Source organism: Callorhinchus milii, unplaced genomic scaffold (assembly GCF_018977255.1).
Source record: "Callorhinchus milii isolate IMCB2004 unplaced genomic scaffold, IMCB_Cmil_1.0 Scaffold8, whole genome shotgun sequence".
Taxonomy (NCBI): Eukaryota; Metazoa; Chordata; class Chondrichthyes; order Chimaeriformes; family Callorhinchidae; genus Callorhinchus; species Callorhinchus milii.
Window position 1 is genome coordinate 7,823,094 of NW_024704749.1, and position 18,836 is coordinate 7,841,929.

An 18,836-nucleotide genomic window follows, 5' to 3' on the forward strand; every position below is an offset into this window, starting at 1 on the left:
TGAATTGTTAAAACAAAATAATTGCAATTAAAAATTGATCACGACGTGAATAATTTGCCTTCCTGCCTGGCCCAAACCAGCAGCTGAACTAATAGTGACAGTGAACTTTTAATGCGTTTCAAACACATTAAAATCAGTAATTTTACAGTAAATGGTAAAACAAATCTCCGTTTATAACTGAATTATCCACCACCTGGGTTAACAAGCACTACCTGTGTGAGATGTGCTATAAAAATATATATGTATGCTATATAATAATAATCCCTCCAAAAAAACCAAAAAACAATAATAAAAAAAATTGGGTCATTTTCAATCTACGACTGTTTGTGGGACATTGCTGTGCGCAATTGGCTGCCGCGTTCGCCCACAAATATACAGTCAATTCACTTTACAGTGTGTTCTGTGAAGCGCTTTGGGACGTCCTCCCGACGTGAAAAGCGCTATATCAAATGCAAGGATTATTAAGGATTATTATTATATAAATGCAAGTTGTTGTTGGGTTACATTACATCAAGACTGCCCCCCACCCGCCCCACCCCCCAAACAGAAACACAAGCCAACCTATAGGTGAGGCCCACGGCTTTGCTCCATCAATCAGATATCAAAACTCCTCTGACATTAAGCACATTATCCCTTGCCAACCAAGAGAAAATGGGCCTCTTAATTCAATCACCGTTGCCTGCTATCGAATCGCTGCCGTCCTCAGACGGAAATAGAGCACTAACGAGCTGATCAACAAAGCTTTTAGCGGTAATTGCTTGTCTGGAGACCAAATGCACTCTGGCTTTGCTGCTCTCTCTCTCTCTCTCTCTCTCTCACTGTTTTAGTAAAAACATGTTAAGATTTGTGGTGGAAGCGATTCCTGCAGAAGACGGGAAACCGATCAGCACTGAAATAGCCTTTTATTGAAAACTGAAAACTCCGCCAAGTTGCGCTTGCTGGAAATTCAGTCACTTGCTGTGAAGTGCTCAGATGTTTCGATGTATAAGGTGCTGTAAAAATACAAGTCTGACTGTTGGGAAGGTGAGACGGGCAATGTGGTGCTGTATTCTATTTATTCAGCATCGTGTACATCAGTCCGTATTTAACAGGATACATTGAGCCTGTCAAGCCTGTTCCCCTAATTCAGTAGATCTCATAGGTGCTTTTCTCTGTACCCAATTTATCTCTTAATCCTGCCAACACTGTGCTTGCGTTGCTACCAGGACATAGGTGTTGTGTTCAGGAAAAAGACATGAAATAATAATCCTTGCATTTGATATAGCCCCTTTATCACATCGTTACGACATCTCAGTGCTTTATAGAAATAGCCAACAAGCAACAACAACAAAATTACATTTGTATTGCGCCTTTCACGTCGGGAGGACGTCCCAAGGCGCTGTAAATATACCGGAAAGTGAGTTGACTATGTTTTTGTGGGCGAACTGCAGCAGCCAATTGCGCACAAACAGTCGTGGATTGAGTAACCAATTTTTTTTTGAGGGATTATTACTCCTGCAAGCGATCTGCCAGTCGACCAACAACCGGGTTCCTATTTACTGCTAAACAGAGGCGGGTGGAGTAAGGAAACTTGCTTAAGGTAAAACAGCCCTCGCCCTCAGGAATGGAGCCCAGGTCCTCTCACTTGCGTGGCCGAAAACACTAACCCCTGCGCTATAGGAAAAAGAGACCTGGAATTGACCGATTAGGGAAATCAGAACCCTTTCGTGTCAAGCTTCTGTACAAAGAATAACCAGGTCAGTTCAGTGCAATGACATTTCACCCTCACATTCCAAGTAAATCCACTCCAGCCTTTATTCCAATATCACATTTATTTTTCACGCTGTACAGTACTGCCCGCGGAATGGCTTCTCACGCACACAATTTCCATAACATATTTATTTGAAGCTGTGCAAATATTTGTTGTAAACAAATGGGAAGGACATTACATCAAAATAATAAAAGCTTAAAGAGGCGGTGCTTGTTTTTAAACCGCACCGGATCAAGACTTGGTTTCGATCTGGGGCAGAGGAAAGTACAATGTGTCCACAAAGCCCACTTACTTCTCGCACGTTTCAGCCGTTGGGTCAGTGCACTGTAGGGGGAGAGAAAAATACGCGGGGTTAACAGGACTTTGTGGACATCCTGTGCAAGTCAGAAGAGAAGCTTTAAGGTGCAACTGTGAACCTTCCCAGGATAAGCAGGCACAACATTCTGTGCGTGACAAGTGCCTTACCCATCGCAGCCTCCAGTTTGCTATGAGATGCCAAACACAACAGTTCTTGTCCAGGTTTTGCCTCACCCGGAGTTTCAGCTGTAATCAACAGTGGGCGCAGTCTGCTCCGCCCCACAGTTAGTAACTACTGAGAGACCAGGGCTGTGCCTGCAGACTGGATTCTCAATGGGATTTTCAGCACATGATTGGATCCTTGCCTTGTGTTGGCTCCCAATTCGTGGCTTGAAGCGGGTCTCACGCTGGTCTCTCGGTCACTTTCCCTCGTCCTGTGGTGGGGCGCAGTGGTGCCCTCACACCCACCTGCACTCACATGTGGCAAAGTCTTTGAGATTCATGTTCTATGCACTCACCAATGTGCTGTTTTTAAGCTTTACCAACGCCACCTCTGTCAAACGCTCGCTCGCTCGCTCTCCTTTTCCAAACCATTTGTGTTCAGAATTGTCTCTTCAGAACAGTTTTGGCTCCAGTTTGTCCATCAGAGACTGAACCCAGCTGTTCCCGTTGATGAGCTTTGTAGTGGCGATGACGTACTCGATGCCTCCTTCCTCCATCTGTGACAGGAACCTGAGGGCCGCGATCTCAGCGTATGTGACTCCCCCCAGGAAAAAGACCAGAGTCACCCGGCTCTCCCCCTGTTGGCCTGTGCGGGGGAAGTGGGGGGGTGGGGGGAGGGGGGAGAAGAAAAAAGGCACAGCTTTCATGCAGGTCTCAGTGAGATAGAAAACTACCAGCAGCAGAGTCAGGCCGTTATGTCTGGGCCAAGTTTTTCTAAAATTAACCCCCACCCCCAAATGCTTTAATTGCTCAGGTATTTGAATGAAGGAGATTGAAACTTTGACCTGTGTTAATAATTATAATCCTTGGATTTGATATAGAGCCTCAACACAGTCATTGAGAGAATATACTGTCGAGTGAATTGACTATTTGTGGGTGAAACGCGGCAGCCAATTGCGCACAGCAGCGTCCCACAAACAGTCATGGATTGAGGCGTTGTCCACAAGTTTAAACTCTATGCGAAGGGACTCCATACTACAGTATTGTGTAATGGCTATTGACGCCCTCCCCGTTCTCGCTCGCTCCCTGCAGTCACTCACGTTTCTTGTGTAAACCGGAGGGTAACTGCTGTCTCTCCTCGAAGTGAGGCCCTGGCAGCATCTTGAGCACCTCCTCGATGCTGCGCCAGCCCGGGCGAGCCAGGAGCTGTGTCAAGCGCACACTCAGGGGAGCATAGCCACTGTACACGTAGGAGATATCATTGGGATTCTGCAACAGGAAACACACCTCGAATCACCAACACACACAGGAATAAAGCAATTCAATCTCTGTCGCTCCACCTTAATACACAAAACACAACAGTCAATTCACTTTACAGTGTATCCCGCGAAGCGCTTTGATACGTCTCAAAGACGTGATCAGGCGCTATATCAAATGCAAGGATTAGTATAAAAATAATAATCCATGCATTTGCTATAGGACTTCATCACATCACTGAAATGTCTCAAAGCGTTTCACAGGTGGTACTGTAAAGTGAATTGACTGTATGTTTTGTGGGCGAAACGCTCGCCACTGTTAATCTGTCACTCTGATTTGGTTAGTATGACTGAGGTAAAGATTGTCATTATTCAGACAGACATGAAAAAAGGCCTTTCTCTCACTGTGCAGTAAACAGGGCCCCTCCCTGCGAGTGTGGCGTGATGGCTGGTGTAAACGGCGGCTGCACCAATACAATACCTGCTCGTTGATATCGTCCATCCAGAGGCGCAGGGTTTTCCTGATGGTGGGATAGTTGTTTCGGGTCCCGGTCTGTGCTTTCAGTAAGCCGGCTTTCTCTAAGTTACTTAGTGTTAAAATGTGCTCATAACCGTACGTCTGAAACACACAATAAGAATAATAATCCTTGCATTTGATATAGCACCTTATTACGTCTTTGATACGTCTCAAAGAGCTTCATATAGGCCATTCAGCCCCTTGAGCCAGTTCTTGTACAGTGGCTACAAGATCATAGCTGATCTGTATTTCAACACCAATTACCCACCTTTGCCCCATATCCCTTGATAATCTGACCTAATGGAAATCCATCCACCTCAGTCTTGAAAATTTGAATGGATCCAGAATCCACAGCATTTTGGGGGAGGGCGAGAGTTCCAGATTTCCACTACACTTTGTGTGAATAAATGCTTCTTGATTTCACTTCGAAATAACCTGGTTCTAATTTTAAGACAATAACCTGTTGTTCTGGATTCCCCACCAGAGGAAACATCAGGCTCCTCATGCAAGGAACAACAACTCACATTTACACAGCAGCCTTCACGAAGGACAGTCTCAGAGAGCTTATCAGTGGCTGAGCCTGACGCCGAGCCGGGGGTGTGGGGTGGGGGAAGGGATAGCGAAGACAGCCTAGGTCTTAAAAGTAAGACGAGCTTCCATTCGAGCACGGGAATAAGAGATCGGCATAGGGTCTTACCTGTAAAATCTCCCGCTTGTAATAATCCAACACCTTCTGCTTCAGCCCATTGTTGCACACCGACTGCATGCAAACCAGTCGTAAGATTTTGATTAAGGGTTCCTTCTGTGCAATGGAGTCTTCAATGTAACTGTTGACCTGGCCGGGTGGGACGACGACGACAGAGAGATGTTACAATAATAATAATAATACTTGCATTTGATATTGTGCCTTATCACGTCTTCGAGACGTATCAAAGCGCTTCACAGAATATATTATAAAACGAATTGAAGCGCAGAGTAAGGAAACTTGCCAAAAGTGTCGCCCCGCCCGGGAATCGAACCCAGATCCTCTCACTTGCGAGGCGAGCGCTCTAACCACACTACAGGGCTCCACAGTAGGAGACCCACGTTTCCAAGCAGAAAAGTTCTATATCTTATAGGAAGTCCACGCTGTGGTTTCAGGGTTACCTTGTCAGTGTCGATGCCAGACATAAATTCTTGCTCTACTGTCAAGTTGTCAAAGAACTTTTCTGAAGCTAACAGAGAAAACAACTACAGTCAGTAAAGTGCTGGGATTCAGTCAGATTGATTCAATAATAATAATCCTTGCATTTGATACAGCGCCTTATCACATCGTTGAGACGTCTCAAAACGCTTCACAGAATATACTGTAAAATGGATTGACTGTGCATTTTGTGGGCGAAACATGGCAGCCAGTTGTGCACAGCAACATCTCACAAACAGTCGTGGATTTAACGCAAGTTACGTGACCAGACAATCACAGACAGAAACCTCACCTTTTCACACAGCTCCTCGGCACATCACAATGTAAAGTGATTCCCAGGGAACTGCAGTGTTCTGGTTAGCGCCGGCACACGGCTTTTACCAGTTGTAGCCTCACTGTATTCCCAGTGAGTCGACCTCTCACCTGTAATGTCTTTGATGAGCTCCGCGATGGAGGTGTGGTTGGCTAGGGAGGTCCTCGCTGCTTGCATGTGCGGAAGTTGCGAGACAAACTGTTTGATTTCACCCACTGTCTTTGCGTTGTGTCTGCCCTGCAGGACAGCACAAGCTGGTCAGCCAACAGTTTCTTATGACTCTATTCTCTTCCCCGCCCCTCCCCGCACACCCCCACCCTAAACAGGTCAGAAAAGCATTTGTTACTGCTTAATAAATATTAATAATAACCCTTGCATTTGATATAGCGCTTTTCACGTCTTCTAGACGTCTCAAAGCGCTTCACAGAATATACTGTAAAGTGAATTGACTGTATATTTGTGGTCGAAATGCAGCAGCCAATTGTGCACAGCAGTGTCCCACAAACAGTCATGGATTGAGTGACCAAATTATTTTTTTTTTCTTGGGGGATTATTATCAGGCGTGTGGAGTAAGACATGCCCAAGGTTTCGCCCTGCTGGGAATCGAACTCAGGTCTCTCGCTTGCGAGGCGAGTGCTCCAACTACTGAACTACAGGACTCCGCTTTGTGCTGACAGCAACCATGAGAAACGACAACAATCCACAGTACAGCCGTGATGTCGCTCAGTGAGTGACAGGACCAATTCCACATCAAGTCAAAGAGTCAGGGGCAGAGAATCAGCTACTTTACATTTTAATCCAACAAAGCCCGGGGTGTAAATCAGACGAGATATACATGGTGGCTGCTTACACAATCGAAACACTAAATCGGGCAAGTCTGGGCAGGAGGAGCAGTGAGGAGAGGTGTAACTCCTGACATTATAACTAAACATATTCATTACATTTCCTAAATACCCACATTGTGTGTCTCTGGCTCTCTCTCGAAAAAGAGAGAACACACGGACACTCAGCAAGCGACAAAAATCCACTTCTCCCATCCCCACACGGCAACAAGAACAACTTGCATTTTACATAGCGGCCTTTCACGCTGGGGAGCGTCTCAGAGCGATTAACAGGTGCGCCCAGCAGCGTTCACACCTAATAAACCCTGAGTCCCGTCACTACCAGGAAACCATTTTGAAACGGCAGAACTTTGATCAGTAACTGTTGTAACTGTTGTTTTCTATCATTGCTCACTGCCCGCCCCCACCCCCTCCCCGGGAGCTACGCTTTACCTCAAACGCAGCGGAGATGAACTTGGCCTTTTTGCTCAGGACGCTGCCCACAGCATTGAAGTTTTTGTCCCTGATCTCAGCGTACAACTCCTCGCCAGAGTTCAGCTGCAGCTTCTTGGCTTCAGTTGGAAGGTCCCGCCCGCTCTCATTCTGCTTCTTGGAGGCAAATTTCTCTGGAGGAAGCTTTACATAGGCTGCGGAATACAAATGGTCAGATATCAATCTGTTAACAGTGTCACAATAAGGAGGATCTCCTGTTGGGGGAAGAGCACATGGAGCGAGCATAAACAGAACAGACACCAAAAGACGCCACTGAGCTGTTCTCCTGAATTTATTGAACATGGGAAGTTAGAGATAGAAGGTAGTCATTTGGCCCGTCAAGCCCATTCCAACATGTCATTCTTGCCATTCACCCCTCCCCCCCCATCCCACACTGTACTAATATAATAATCATCCTTGAATTTGATATAGTGTCTTAATGCGTCGTTGAGACAACTCAAAGGGCTTCACAAAATATACTGTAAAGTGAATATGAATAGCTCCCAGGCTGATTTACCCAGGGTGTGGTTCTGTTGTTGGGATCTGGTGCTCGAGATAGAGAGCAGCACTAGTCAGGAGAGCTGATAGCATTCGCACTGGCATTTAGCAACTTACATAAACACATCAGATATTAATAAACCTGTGAAGAATCTCAGGCATGAGCGAGCTTGTACAGCAACAGATTGTGAAGCCCCTGGTGGCTTGCTCTGCACCCACCCGAATCTCCGTCACAGTCTCTCTCCACAAGTTACACTGAAGTTCTGGTTACATTCACAATTGTTTGTGGGGCACTGCTGTGCACAATTGACTGCCACGTTTTGCCCACAAAATACCCAGTCAATCCACTTTGCAATAGACCCCGTGCAGCACTTTGAGACGTCTTGGCAGTGTGATAAGGCCCTATATCAAATACAAGGATTATTATTATTCCTCAGGAAAACCAGCATTGCAGATTTCATTAGTTACAAAATAAGGTTTCCAGCACTTACTGTTTTGAATCCCATACATTTCGTCAATGAGCCCCTCGTAGGTGAGCTGTGATCCCAGGGGAGTTAACAGGTCAACGTTACGGTCAAGTAAGAGGAGCTTATCAAAGTTGGGCAAAATCTGGTTCTGACTCCCAGCGAATTCTCGCTTCATTCTTAGCATCATGTTGGCCACGTGCTGCAAAGGAAAAACTCAGGGTTAACATTCTGAGCAGGTGAGAGGCAAACAGCACATCCACGAAGAGCCCGAACCACCTGCTTCTGAGCTGGAAGCCTTGGCTCTTGCCCACCCGCGCCTGCTGAATACTTTCCGGAATTGGGAAAACAGGTGGATGCGTCCCTCCGCGGCGAGAGAGAGAGAGAGAGAGAGAGAGGGAGGGGGCACATTCTATTCCAACAGTCTATCTCTGGGATTTCCACGTGGAGACGGGATGCATGGAATTCTCAAGCTTGGTTTGGAGACTCTTATGTGCGGTGATGGGTTTGTGCGCGTGCCAGACACCCGGCTGACCAAACAAAACACCAACTAAATAAATAAATACACACACACAAATGGCTGTAAATATCTATGGTTCTAACCAGTTGGGACTGAATTTGATCAAAATCTCAAGACAGCTCCCTCCGGTGGCTACAGGTACAAATGACATGATGGGGTGAGCAGCAGTGGGAGCTTGAACATTAGGCAAAGGATTACCTGGGGTTTGAGGAGGAAGGAAGGAAAAGGATAGGGATCCACACTGCACAAAAGCCCCTGTGGATGTCAGGCCAGGGCAGGAACAGGTCAGAGTTAGAGACTAGAATTACAGCCCCTCATTTTAACAAATAATTAAGTTGTTATATCTACAATAATAATAAGTAATAATAAATAATTGACAATTTAATTAACAATTAAATAGTTAAACCCTCAAGCTTCAACTGTCTCCGAACACTGGTCCTGTTTGTACCCATGCATCCACTCCGTCAGGCTCGTTCAAAGCCTTGAATATTTTGTACGCTTTTTAAGTCAAAGTTGTAACAAACGGTACACTATATAGTGGAACGTACCCGGCACATTCCCCTTTCCCGAAGATCTGAGGGATGGTCCCGTACAGAGCCTGCAACGTCATCAGGCCCTTAGCCACGTGGAACAAGACGGTTTGGTCATTCTCCAGATAGCACTCCTGTGTGAAAGACACCACATCACAAATATAGCTCCACACTGTCATGAGACGAGACTCTTTAATACAAAACATCAATGTGATAAGAGTTACCCTGAATGCGCTTTCTGCTTCCATGGACATCAAATCGCTATCAAACGGAATGAGGTCCAGACTGTATTGTTCTAGGTTGATGATAGAACCCAGAACCCCTTGTTCCTTCAGTCTCTGCTCACACAGGAGGCTTCGACGTGGCAGAAAGAGAATATGGAAATCTCTGTGAGCAGTCCGGAGTTTGTCCTCACTAAAAAAAAGTCAATGTATTCAGAGTTAACTCCTCGGAGTTCAACTGTCCTCAAGTAGGAACCCGGTTGTTAGTCGATTGGCGGATCGCTTACCCATTGTAATAATCCCTTAAAAAAAAAGTGTTTACTCAATCACCGACTGTTTGCGAGACACTGCTATGCGCAAATGGCTGCCGCGTTTTGCCCACAAAGCACACAGTCACTACACTTTACAGTATATCCTGTGAAGCGCTTTGAGACGATTCAATGACATGATAAAGCGCTATATCAAATACAAGTATTGTTATTATAACTGAACCTTCACAACAGATTATTATTACAGGAAAGCATTTAAAGCTGAGACATGCTAACCTACGAATGTTATCAGCAATGATGTCCATCAGCTCCAGTCTGGGCCTCACAAAGAATATGATACTTTTCACGTCAGCTGAAGGCAAACGACCTTCTTTGAGGGTGAACATTTTATCCACTTCATGCTCCTGCAGTGAAATATTTCCATTATTAGCCCCGAGCCAACAATCCCAATGTTCCCAATTTCTTGGAAACTTTGGAATACAACTAGGTGGTTGTTCTACAGTATATCTATTTAGTCTATTATTTACCTGACATGTCTATTATTAAATATCTGAGTCTATTAAAAATCTGGAACTGAAAATGGTTTTCGTGGTAGACTTGTTTAAACATTCAGGCCACCAAACCCTGAGGTAAAAACACAGCCTTAGCATGTGGCGAATCCGAACCGTTTTACTCAAGAAAGCTACAAACCTTTAGAAGAGAGTACTGTGCAATTAATCCAAATGGTCCGGTGAGGTACTCATCCCAAACGATCGCCTGCACAGGAAAAACAAGTTAGTTTAGGCAGTAAACTTTGTTTCCCCCCCAATCACACCAGTTGTGGCCAGACTGCACTGGTTCCCTATCACCGAACGGATCGATTTCAAGATCCTCACGTTCATCACTGTGGAGTCCTGTGGCTCAGTGGTTAGAGCACTCGCTTTGCAAGTGAGAGACCTGAGTTCAATTCCCGGCAGGTCAGGGCCAAACCTTGGGCAAGTTTCCTTACTCCACACACAGCCCTAATAATAATCCCTCCAAAACAATAATAAATTGGTCATTTTCAATCTACGACTGTTTGTGGGACATTGCTGTGCGCAATTGGCTGCCGCGTTCACCCACAAATATACAGTCAATTCACTTTACAGTGTGTTCTGTGAAGCGCTTTGGGACGTCCTCCCGACGTGAAAAGCGCTATATCAAATGCAAGGATTATTATTATTATTATTATTATTATCTACGCATTCCTTCGTGCCCCGGCACGGCCGCACCTCTCTGACCTGCTTACTCCCCACACCACCACCCGCTGTCCCCGCTCAACTGGCTCTGACCTCCCGCTCGTCCCTCGTTTGCCCTCCGTTCCGTCATCGGTGGCCGCGCTTTCAGGCACTGCGCCCCCCAAACCCCCTCCGCCTCCCCCCTCCCCCTTCCTTCCCGGTCTTCACGTCACGCCCCGAAGACCTTCCTTACGGACTCCCCCCCACCCACCCCCACCCCACCCGCCGCCCCCCCACAGCTCGGTGTCGCGCTCCGCCACTGTCCAGCGCTTTGAGTCGCTGAACCCCTGCGAGTTACTCGAGCCCGAGGCTCAGGGGCAATGACTAGGCCGCACCCCGACCATCCCCCCCTCCCCCCTCCCCCCCGGGGGCCGTGTGTGGGGGGAGTGTGGGAGGGGCCGCGCTGTCAGCCGCTCACCTTAGAGCCCTCGCACTTGTCCAGGAACTCGCGCAGCTCTTTGCGCGCCGCCTCCCGCAGGAGGTTCAGGTTCACCCGCCCGTAGCTGAGGTGAGCCGCCATCTTTGCGCCGCCCGCCTCACGTGACCGGCCCGAGCCGCCAACTGCGCGCGCAGCTCCGTGTCTCAGGGGCTGTTTGAACAGGAGCCGCTCTACACCTACACCCCCTCCCCACCCCCTACACCCTCCACCCCCCACACCCCCTCCTCCTCCACCCCCTCCTACCCCTCCACCTCCTACACCTCCTCCACCCCCTCCTCCTACACCTCCTCCACCCTCACCCCCCTCCTACACCCCCTCCCCTCTACACCCCCTCCACCCCCCCTCTACACCCCCTCCACCCCTCCCCCTCTACACCCCTCCACCCCCTCCCCTCTACACCCTCCACCCCTCCTACACCCCCCTCCCTACACCCCCTCCTCCCTCCCCCCCCCTCCTACACCCCCTCCCCTCCACCCCCTCCTCCTCCACCCCCCCTCCTACACCCTCACCCCTCCTACACCCCTCCTCCTACACCCTCCACCCCCTCTACACCCACCCCCTCCTACACACCCCCCCTCCCTACACCCTCCCCCCCTCCTTACATCCCCTCTACACCCACCCCCTCCTACCACCCTCCACCCCCACCCCCTCCTCCACCCCCTCGTACACCCTCCTTACACCCCCTCCTCCCTACACCCTCCTACACCACCCCCCCTACACCCCCCTCCCCTCTAACCCCTCCACCCCCCCTCTCCCTCCCCCCACCTCCTACACCCCACCCCCGACACCCCCTACTCCCCTCTACACCTCCCTCCCCCCTACACCCCCCCTTCCCTCTACACCCACCCCCTCCTCTACCCCCCATACACGCACACACACACACTCAACCCCATTTACCCTCCATGTAATAATCATCATCCTTGCATTTGATACAGCGCCTGATCGGGACGTCCCACAGCACTTCACAGGATACCCTGTAAAGCGAATCGACTGTATAACCGCATACAATAACCCCCTCCATGACCCTCACCTGAAATAAACCTCCATCCACGTACCACACATTCCTGCTATTCCCCCACAATCAACCTACCCCCCACCCACCACCGCACACCTCAAACTCTCCCCCCCCCCGCCCCCCACCCAACACACATCACATACCACAACCCCGACCACACCCAACCAGCCCCTCCCCCATATACACCCCCCTCCCCACGACCTCATTCCCCATACCAAAATGATGTGCAAAGTGTTGATGAGAAACACTGGCACTTGAAGGCAGAAACTCAGGAATACAATCCCATTGCTTCAAATATCCCAGGCCCAGGCCATTTAAACTGACCAACCCCCTAGTGATCCCACCTGCTCGGGTCCTGACCCAACTGTCCAGCGCCTTGGGACGTCCTCCCGACGTGAAAGGCTCTCTATAAATTAAATCTTCTTGTTGTTTTCCCAATCATGTCACTACTCTAATCCGATTCCCCAGCTCACTATTTCACTCCCCCTTATTATTTCCCCTGAAGTAGACCATCAGTCTCTGAGTTGGGTTCTGCCAGGTGAATGCTGCAGGCAAGTCAGTGAATCATTTTACACAGAGAAAAAAATCATTTGTGAATGAGTTTTATTTAGAGTCGTACAGGAAACAGCATGAGAACCTGCAGGTGAGGGAAAACAACAAGAAGGGGACTTACAAGAGAGAAGGGAAATCATAAATGTGCAAGTTCTCAATTGGGCACATTTAGATTTTACAAAACGCACAAAGAAGCTTTCATTTCAGACCTTACAATCGCAACACCTTCTTCCCCTCCTTCACTTTGATTATTCATAGGAAAGTCAATTGAATTCTTAAATAATTGGGGGAAGAGGAGCTAAAATAATGCAGAGAATGCAAGACACTGAAAATCAACCAAGAATTAAAATGACAGAAAGCTGCCAAACCATTATATCATATTGTACATCATATATTATATATCGGTATATTATATCATATACAGGTCCAGACAGTCAACAGCCGCAGATAATAACTTATTAACGTTGGTACAGTACAAAGTGCTGGAGTTAATACTGTCTTTACAGGTGCCTTTTCTCCCCTGCAACACATGTACGGTGATTCTATACATTCATTTCAAATCCAAACTTAGAAACGGTGGAAAGAAAAAATATTCAGCATGTTCATATTGCTGACTTCTGAGTAAATTGGCTTTTGGGCAAAATAAACCGAAGGTATTTATATATACACAAACAGGTTGATAAAGCCTAATTTTCCCACATATATATTTTACAAAGAACAACAGGAGAGTGTTCCCATGTCATTTTATACATAGACTGAAGTATCCGACATTCACCGAGAAGTAGGTGCATTTCAAAATGCTGCAGAGATTGGTTTTCTTTGTACAATACCCAGGATCACACAAGAGTTTTGCTTTAATAAAAAAAATGATATTTGATACTGGAAGATTGCAGGATGTTCTGTGGATATTCTGGAAAGGAGGGTGGGTGGGTGGGGGGGGGATAGAGAGAGAGAGAGAGGAAATAAAAGGCCGTTGTTTCAGCAAAATAAACAACTTTGCGGAGACAGGACGGACCTAACACGGACGGAACAGAGGACGACTGCATTCAGAACGTTTCGTCGTCGTTGCAACTGTCCGTCCAATGCCCGAACACCTCGCAGGTCTCGCAGTACGGCCGCTCGTTGCTCCGGCTGCCATGGTAGGCAGTGTGTGGCGGGGACTCTGACATCTGCTGAGCCTGCGTGGGGCAGTCCTCCGTGTCGTGGCGGTCAAAACAGTCACAGATGTCACAGAACAGGCGGGGAGGCAGCTGCTTCTTCCCTGACTCACCCAAACTGTGGACAAGAAAACAGTCACCCAGTGTGTGTGTGCGCACGCGTGTGAAACAGAGAATGTGTGAGAGTGTGTGCACGCGTGTGTAGGTGACACACAGAGAGAGAGAGAGAGAGATGTGTGAGAGAGTGTGTGGGAAGAACAACATTTATACAGTACCCTTAACCAAGTCTAGTCTCAGTCCCGACCAAAGCAACATCAGAAAATGGGGGGGAGAAGAAATCAGATATTCAACGCAATCAATCAAGGGGATAGGGAGAGCGGTGCAACAACTTGAATCTATACAACAATGTACTTTTATAATAATAATAATCCTTGCATTTGATATAGCGCTTTTCACGTGGGGAGGACGTCCCAAAGCGCTTCACAGAATATACTGTAAAGTGAATTGACTGTACATTTGTGGGCGAACGCGGCAGCCAATTGCGCACAGCAATGTCCCACAAACAGTCGTAGATTGAAAATGACCAATTTATTATTGTTTTTGATTTTTGGAGGGATTATTATTAGGTGTGTGGAGTAAGGAAACTTGCCCAAGGTTTATACACGTTGGGAAAACGTGAGCCTCTGAGCTTTGGGTTGGGTGGGGAAAACAAATATGTGAAAGATAACAGAGTGGTCGAAGCTTAGCTTATTGGCCGGAGCGCAAGCCAGACAGAAAGCGAGTTAGCTCATACCCAGCCAAGCTGAGCCCCAGCCCACTCACCGGTCCGAGGTGTTCATGTCATGAGAGGTGTTTCCGTTCAGTGAGGCTTCAACCATCATCTCCAGCTTCATCTTCAGCTCCTCGTTCTTTCTCTGAAGATCCACGATTACCGAATTCAAGAAGTCGATCTGTGATTTGGCAGAAGTACACACAAACTCAACGTTCAAAGAGATTCCTATAAAAGTTCCTGGCGGAGGAAGCGCTCAATTCTAGTGACGGCTTTAATGGATGAGCGGGAAGCATAACTAAGTCAAAATAGTTCCACTCTGCACACACTGAAGTTATCAAGACATGTGCTTAATACAGGGGAATGTCATTAAAACTTCCTGCGTGTTTCACGTGCAGCGCTCCCTAGCGACAGACTCCACACACATTTCACAGCTACATGCAGCGATTCACTGGGATTTTCCAGGTTACACAAAGGACAATATCGTAATCCAGTGTTAAAGAAACCTCTGGCAGAGAGTGAATGAGGTGAATGACCAATTTATCTGAGATTGTTGGCCAGGTCACTGGGGAGAGAAACTCCTAAGTCATTTCAAATTGCGCTGTGGGGATCTTATACAGCCACCCGAACAGGCAGATGAGACCTTATATAAATGTCACATTCCAGAGGACTGCACCTCAGATTGCAGCACTGCACCCGGGTACTGAACTGGAATGTCAGCCTTGGCTTCAAACTCAGTTTAAAATCATCTTTTTATACGTTCCCAAGGCTAGTGGAAATCAGGAACTCTCTCTGCAAAAAGGCTGTGAATGCTGGAACAATTCAAATTTTCATGACTGATTTTTGTTAGGTAAGGGATATGGAGTAAAGGTGGGTACATGGAGTTGAGGTACAGATCAGCCATGATCTAATTAACTGGCGGAACAGACTCAATAGGCTTAGGCTGAATGACAGCCTCCTGATCCTATGTTTTACGTTGTATTTCAGGCTATTGTTGAGTTTTGATGCAAGCACAAATCGCCTCAAATGTTAAGCAAACTTTTGTCCAAATGGTGGGAATGCAGAAACAGCAAAACGGGCACGAGAAAGCGAAAGAGAGAGAGCGCAAAAACAAACCGTATCCTGATAGAGAAGAATCACCAGCATGTAGAGAGGGAAAAAAAACAAAGTGGATAAGGCAGTTAGTAACAACACAGCGCTCTATAAATACCTCTCTACTGTCAATTAAAAGCCACAGCAAACACAGCAGGGAATTGGTCGAATAGAGCAAAAGGAATCAAAGCAGCAGGCATCTGGCTACACAACCCCATTTTATTTCTTAAAGCAAGGATGTAAGATGCCGGCATCTCTTAGGGATGACCCTCGCAAAGATTTTAAAACGTCCCACCCAAATCAGTCAACACAGCTTTAAAATAGCCACAGGAAGGAGATTAATACCGGGCACCCTCAAATGAAATGCAATCAATAGGTTTGTATCAAACTTGGATAAATAGCAAGGATTTTTTAAAAAAAAGATTAAAAATGTCTAAGTTACGACGTGTTAATGCACGCAATGAATGCAGTAAACTTATGATAATTATTACTAGTCCTGCATGTGTTGTCGCACACTATTCCCCCCCCCCCCCCCCCCCACCATCATACATTTTATATGGATGCCTATAGTCAGCGACAGAGAGCAAGAGGAAAAAGGAAGATTTATTAATTAATATAAACAGAAATACGGCAGGCTGGCATCAGTGTGTAGGGTACCGGTTGCCATTAATACTTCGTCTGCCTCATCAACCGCTTTAAACACTTGCTCCATTTACTCCCTAGTGTTGGGCACTGGGCAATAAACTGCTCGCTGTTACCTGGTGTTCTGTTGACTCCTGTTCTTCTCTCAGTGGATCGACGACTGGATCATCTATTAAATCACAAACAGTGAAACATCAGCCAGAGAAACAGCACCTTTCCTTTGCTAGAGCAAAACTCATCTCGAAAAGGGAAACGTGGGCTTGTTCCATGGGTTTGGAAAACAACTGGCATGTTTCCACTCAAGACATTATTGACCGACCAGTCAGTCGATCGACACTGAACCAGGCTGGTGTCAGGGCAGGCAGGCTCACCCAACACGTGCATCTACACAGTGATTTATCCACAGAGAATACAGTGCTCTCCAAGCCCTTTCCAAAATAAACCAGATTAGATATAGTAGTAAAATCCAGACTGAGTGCCAGGAATTTCCATAATTTTTGATCTTACCCCATACGATAAAATGTTCTGATGGTCAGAGCCTCAATGGGATAACAACAACAACTTGCATTTATATAGGGATTGACGTGGACCACAAAGGAAAGATTTTTACTCCTTTAAACATGTGGCTCATGAGGGAAAGAAGCCACAAGGGTTAATCGGATCTCATGATTTCAGACTGGAATCCAGTTCTCCCATCACAACATCAAACTTTTTTTTTATATACGAGTCCCAGCCTCCACTGGCCTTCCTGATGCCAGGGTTTCAGCTGGGCCGCGAGAGAAGAGAAAGCAGTCAGAGCATTGATTGATTCTCTTACCTGACGAGGTCGGGGCATTGTCAAGCTGCCTCTTGTCATCATTGATTTTCTTTTCCAAACTCTGGATCTTCCGCTCGAGCTTGGCTTTGTCAGACTGCAGGGTCTGCACCGCTGACTGTAAGTCCTTTGCCATGGCGTTCTCACCACGCAGCGCCGACACCTGAAAACACAAGCCGATCAGTACTAGCAGTGACTGTACCAGGGAGCGCAGCGCTCACAGACAGCACCCCGCCTGAGAACACCCAACTTCTCATAAACAGTGCGAACAAGGCTTGCAATCTGAGGAACAAATACTGCAAAAGGAATAACCTCCAGGGTGTCTACAAAGTCCTGTTATTTGTTTATAATGTTTTTTTTTGTTTGCTGTTGCAGACAAGTCAAACGTAACAACGTCTGATACCAGTAACTTTCTCGTCACTCCATCCGTGTTATGGAAGATACACAGCAGCATAGTCAGGTCATCGTGCCTGACCACGTCATTATAAAGTTAGTAATAATAATCCTTACATCTGATATAGAGCCTTATCGTGTAGGTGAGACGTCTCAAACCGCTTCACAGGATATACTGTAAAGTGAATTGACTGTGTATTGTGATGTACATCAGGTATCTTAACCTGGTCTCTTATGACCTTCAAAACTGCAGTTGGTATGAAGCATTGCTATTGCACAGCGCTGCTTTAAGCTTATGACTGGTCAGAACGAATTGATGTATTACACTTCTATCATATCACAGACATCACTGATGGGAGTACGGTTCCCATCACCATCTGCCGCAGCAAGTCTCACCTCGCTCCGGAGTCTCTCAAGCTCGTTATCCCTCTCTGTGATCAAGGCACTAGTATCAGCAATGGATTTCTGTAATGAGTTTTTCTCTTCATCAAACCCTTTCTTTAATAAAGTCTCTCTGCAGGAAGAGGAATGACGTCAGAAAACAACCATAAAGGGTTTTTACAAGGCAATTAAAATCCACTCTCACTGGTCAGACAGCACTGAACGATTGTCCGAATTGAATCAAACAGAGTAACCAGACTTAAAATGAAAGGACGCAGGCATTTGGTATTACAGTGGGTATTTTTTTTTGCGTTTCTTTTTTGTTTAGAAATAGGAAATCTCATACTTACAAATAGGTGTATTTTCACCGTTGTGTCAATGCTGTGTGGCATTACAGAACTGCAGTGAGACACAAAAACTATTCCAAAACGGGTTCTGGCCACGCTGACACTGATTACTAGGTATATTAGTCGCACAGTCATCTGAACATGCAGAGTTTTTGCATTCCAACGACTGAGAATTTGATTTGTGAAACAGTACTCGCATCAGCACAATTTTATAGGTTTTACAGTAAAATGCTGGTTTTGACACAGAAAGATGTGCAACCGCCATCCCCCCTCCCCACCCCAATGTTATCATCTACTAAAGGCACACAATGCCAAACACTACACAGGTTCCATGCATAGTTCAGCTGCAGACAGATCCCGATTGACATGCAAATAAATGTCTGTGAATCCCTGTTGGCGTCTGGGCCATTCCTCTCCATGAGTGGCGCCGAGCGGGATTCCCAATCCTTTACCTGGTCGGCATTCCGGCTCAGACTTGAAACCGGGGGGAGGGGAGAGGAAATGGGCAGAGGCCTCCGCGGGTGGAGAGAGAGTGAGAGAGACCGAGAGAGAGAGAGAGAGCAGCTTCGTCAAAGATACACAACCATGCTGAACGAAATGAAACCAGTTCTTTGAGCGGAGATGGCAACAGAGACTGCTCAGTTATTTCCATGCTCACAGTCGTAGTCGGGGAGGAGAAAATTAAG

At 46.8% G+C, this 18,836-nt stretch overlaps 2 protein-coding genes across 3 annotated transcripts in view; both read right to left on the bottom strand.

The window, feature by feature from the left end:
- Window positions 1-1,796: 1,796 nt before the first annotated feature.
- On the bottom strand, window positions 1,797-11,094 carry vps33a (VPS33A core subunit of CORVET and HOPS complexes). Its single transcript, XM_042337667.1, has 13 exons — window positions 10,968-11,094; window positions 9,984-10,049; window positions 9,570-9,697; window positions 9,028-9,217; window positions 8,818-8,937; window positions 7,781-7,955; window positions 6,753-6,946; window positions 5,589-5,715; window positions 5,129-5,196; window positions 4,680-4,817; window positions 3,947-4,084; window positions 3,310-3,478; window positions 1,797-2,855 (listed from the first exon to the last, which is right to left on the bottom strand). The coding sequence occupies exons 1-13, from the start codon at window positions 11,067-11,069 to the stop codon at window positions 2,662-2,664; spliced, it is 1,809 nt and encodes a 602-aa protein (XP_042193601.1). The 5' UTR covers window positions 11,070-11,094; the 3' UTR covers window positions 1,797-2,661.
- A 1,495-nt stretch (window positions 11,095-12,589) lies between these two features.
- Window positions 12,590-18,836, bottom strand: part of clip1a (CAP-GLY domain containing linker protein 1a) — a 53,531-nt gene continuing 47,284 nt past the window's right edge. For both annotated transcript variants that reach the window (XM_042337800.1, XM_042337799.1), the window contains 6 exons: window positions 17,819-17,936; window positions 17,033-17,192; window positions 16,332-16,384; window positions 15,598-15,603; window positions 14,535-14,662; window positions 12,590-13,830 (listed from right to left, as the gene is read on the bottom strand). In XM_042337800.1, the coding sequence (XP_042193734.1) occupies window positions 13,602-13,830; window positions 14,535-14,662; window positions 15,598-15,603; window positions 16,332-16,384; window positions 17,033-17,192; window positions 17,819-17,936 (694 nt within the window). In that variant the 3' untranslated portion in view covers window positions 12,590-13,601. The remainder of the gene's footprint in view (window positions 13,831-14,534; window positions 14,663-15,597; window positions 15,604-16,331; window positions 16,385-17,032; window positions 17,193-17,818; window positions 17,937-18,836) is intronic.

Excerpts from the sequence above, each read along its gene's own strand:
- vps33a (XM_042337667.1), bottom strand. The coding sequence starts at position 11,069 with ATGGCGGCTCACCTCAGCTACGGGCGGGTGAACCTGAACCTCCTGCGG. Across the intron at positions 9,698-9,983 it reads CACAGTACTCTCTTCTAAAG|GAGCATGAAGTGGATAAAAT; the intron begins GTTTGTAGCTTT and ends ATTTCACTGCAG. Across the intron at positions 4,818-5,128 it reads CTGGCATCGACACTGACAAG|GTCAACAGTTACATTGAAGA; the intron begins GTAACCCTGAAA and ends CCACCCGGCCAG.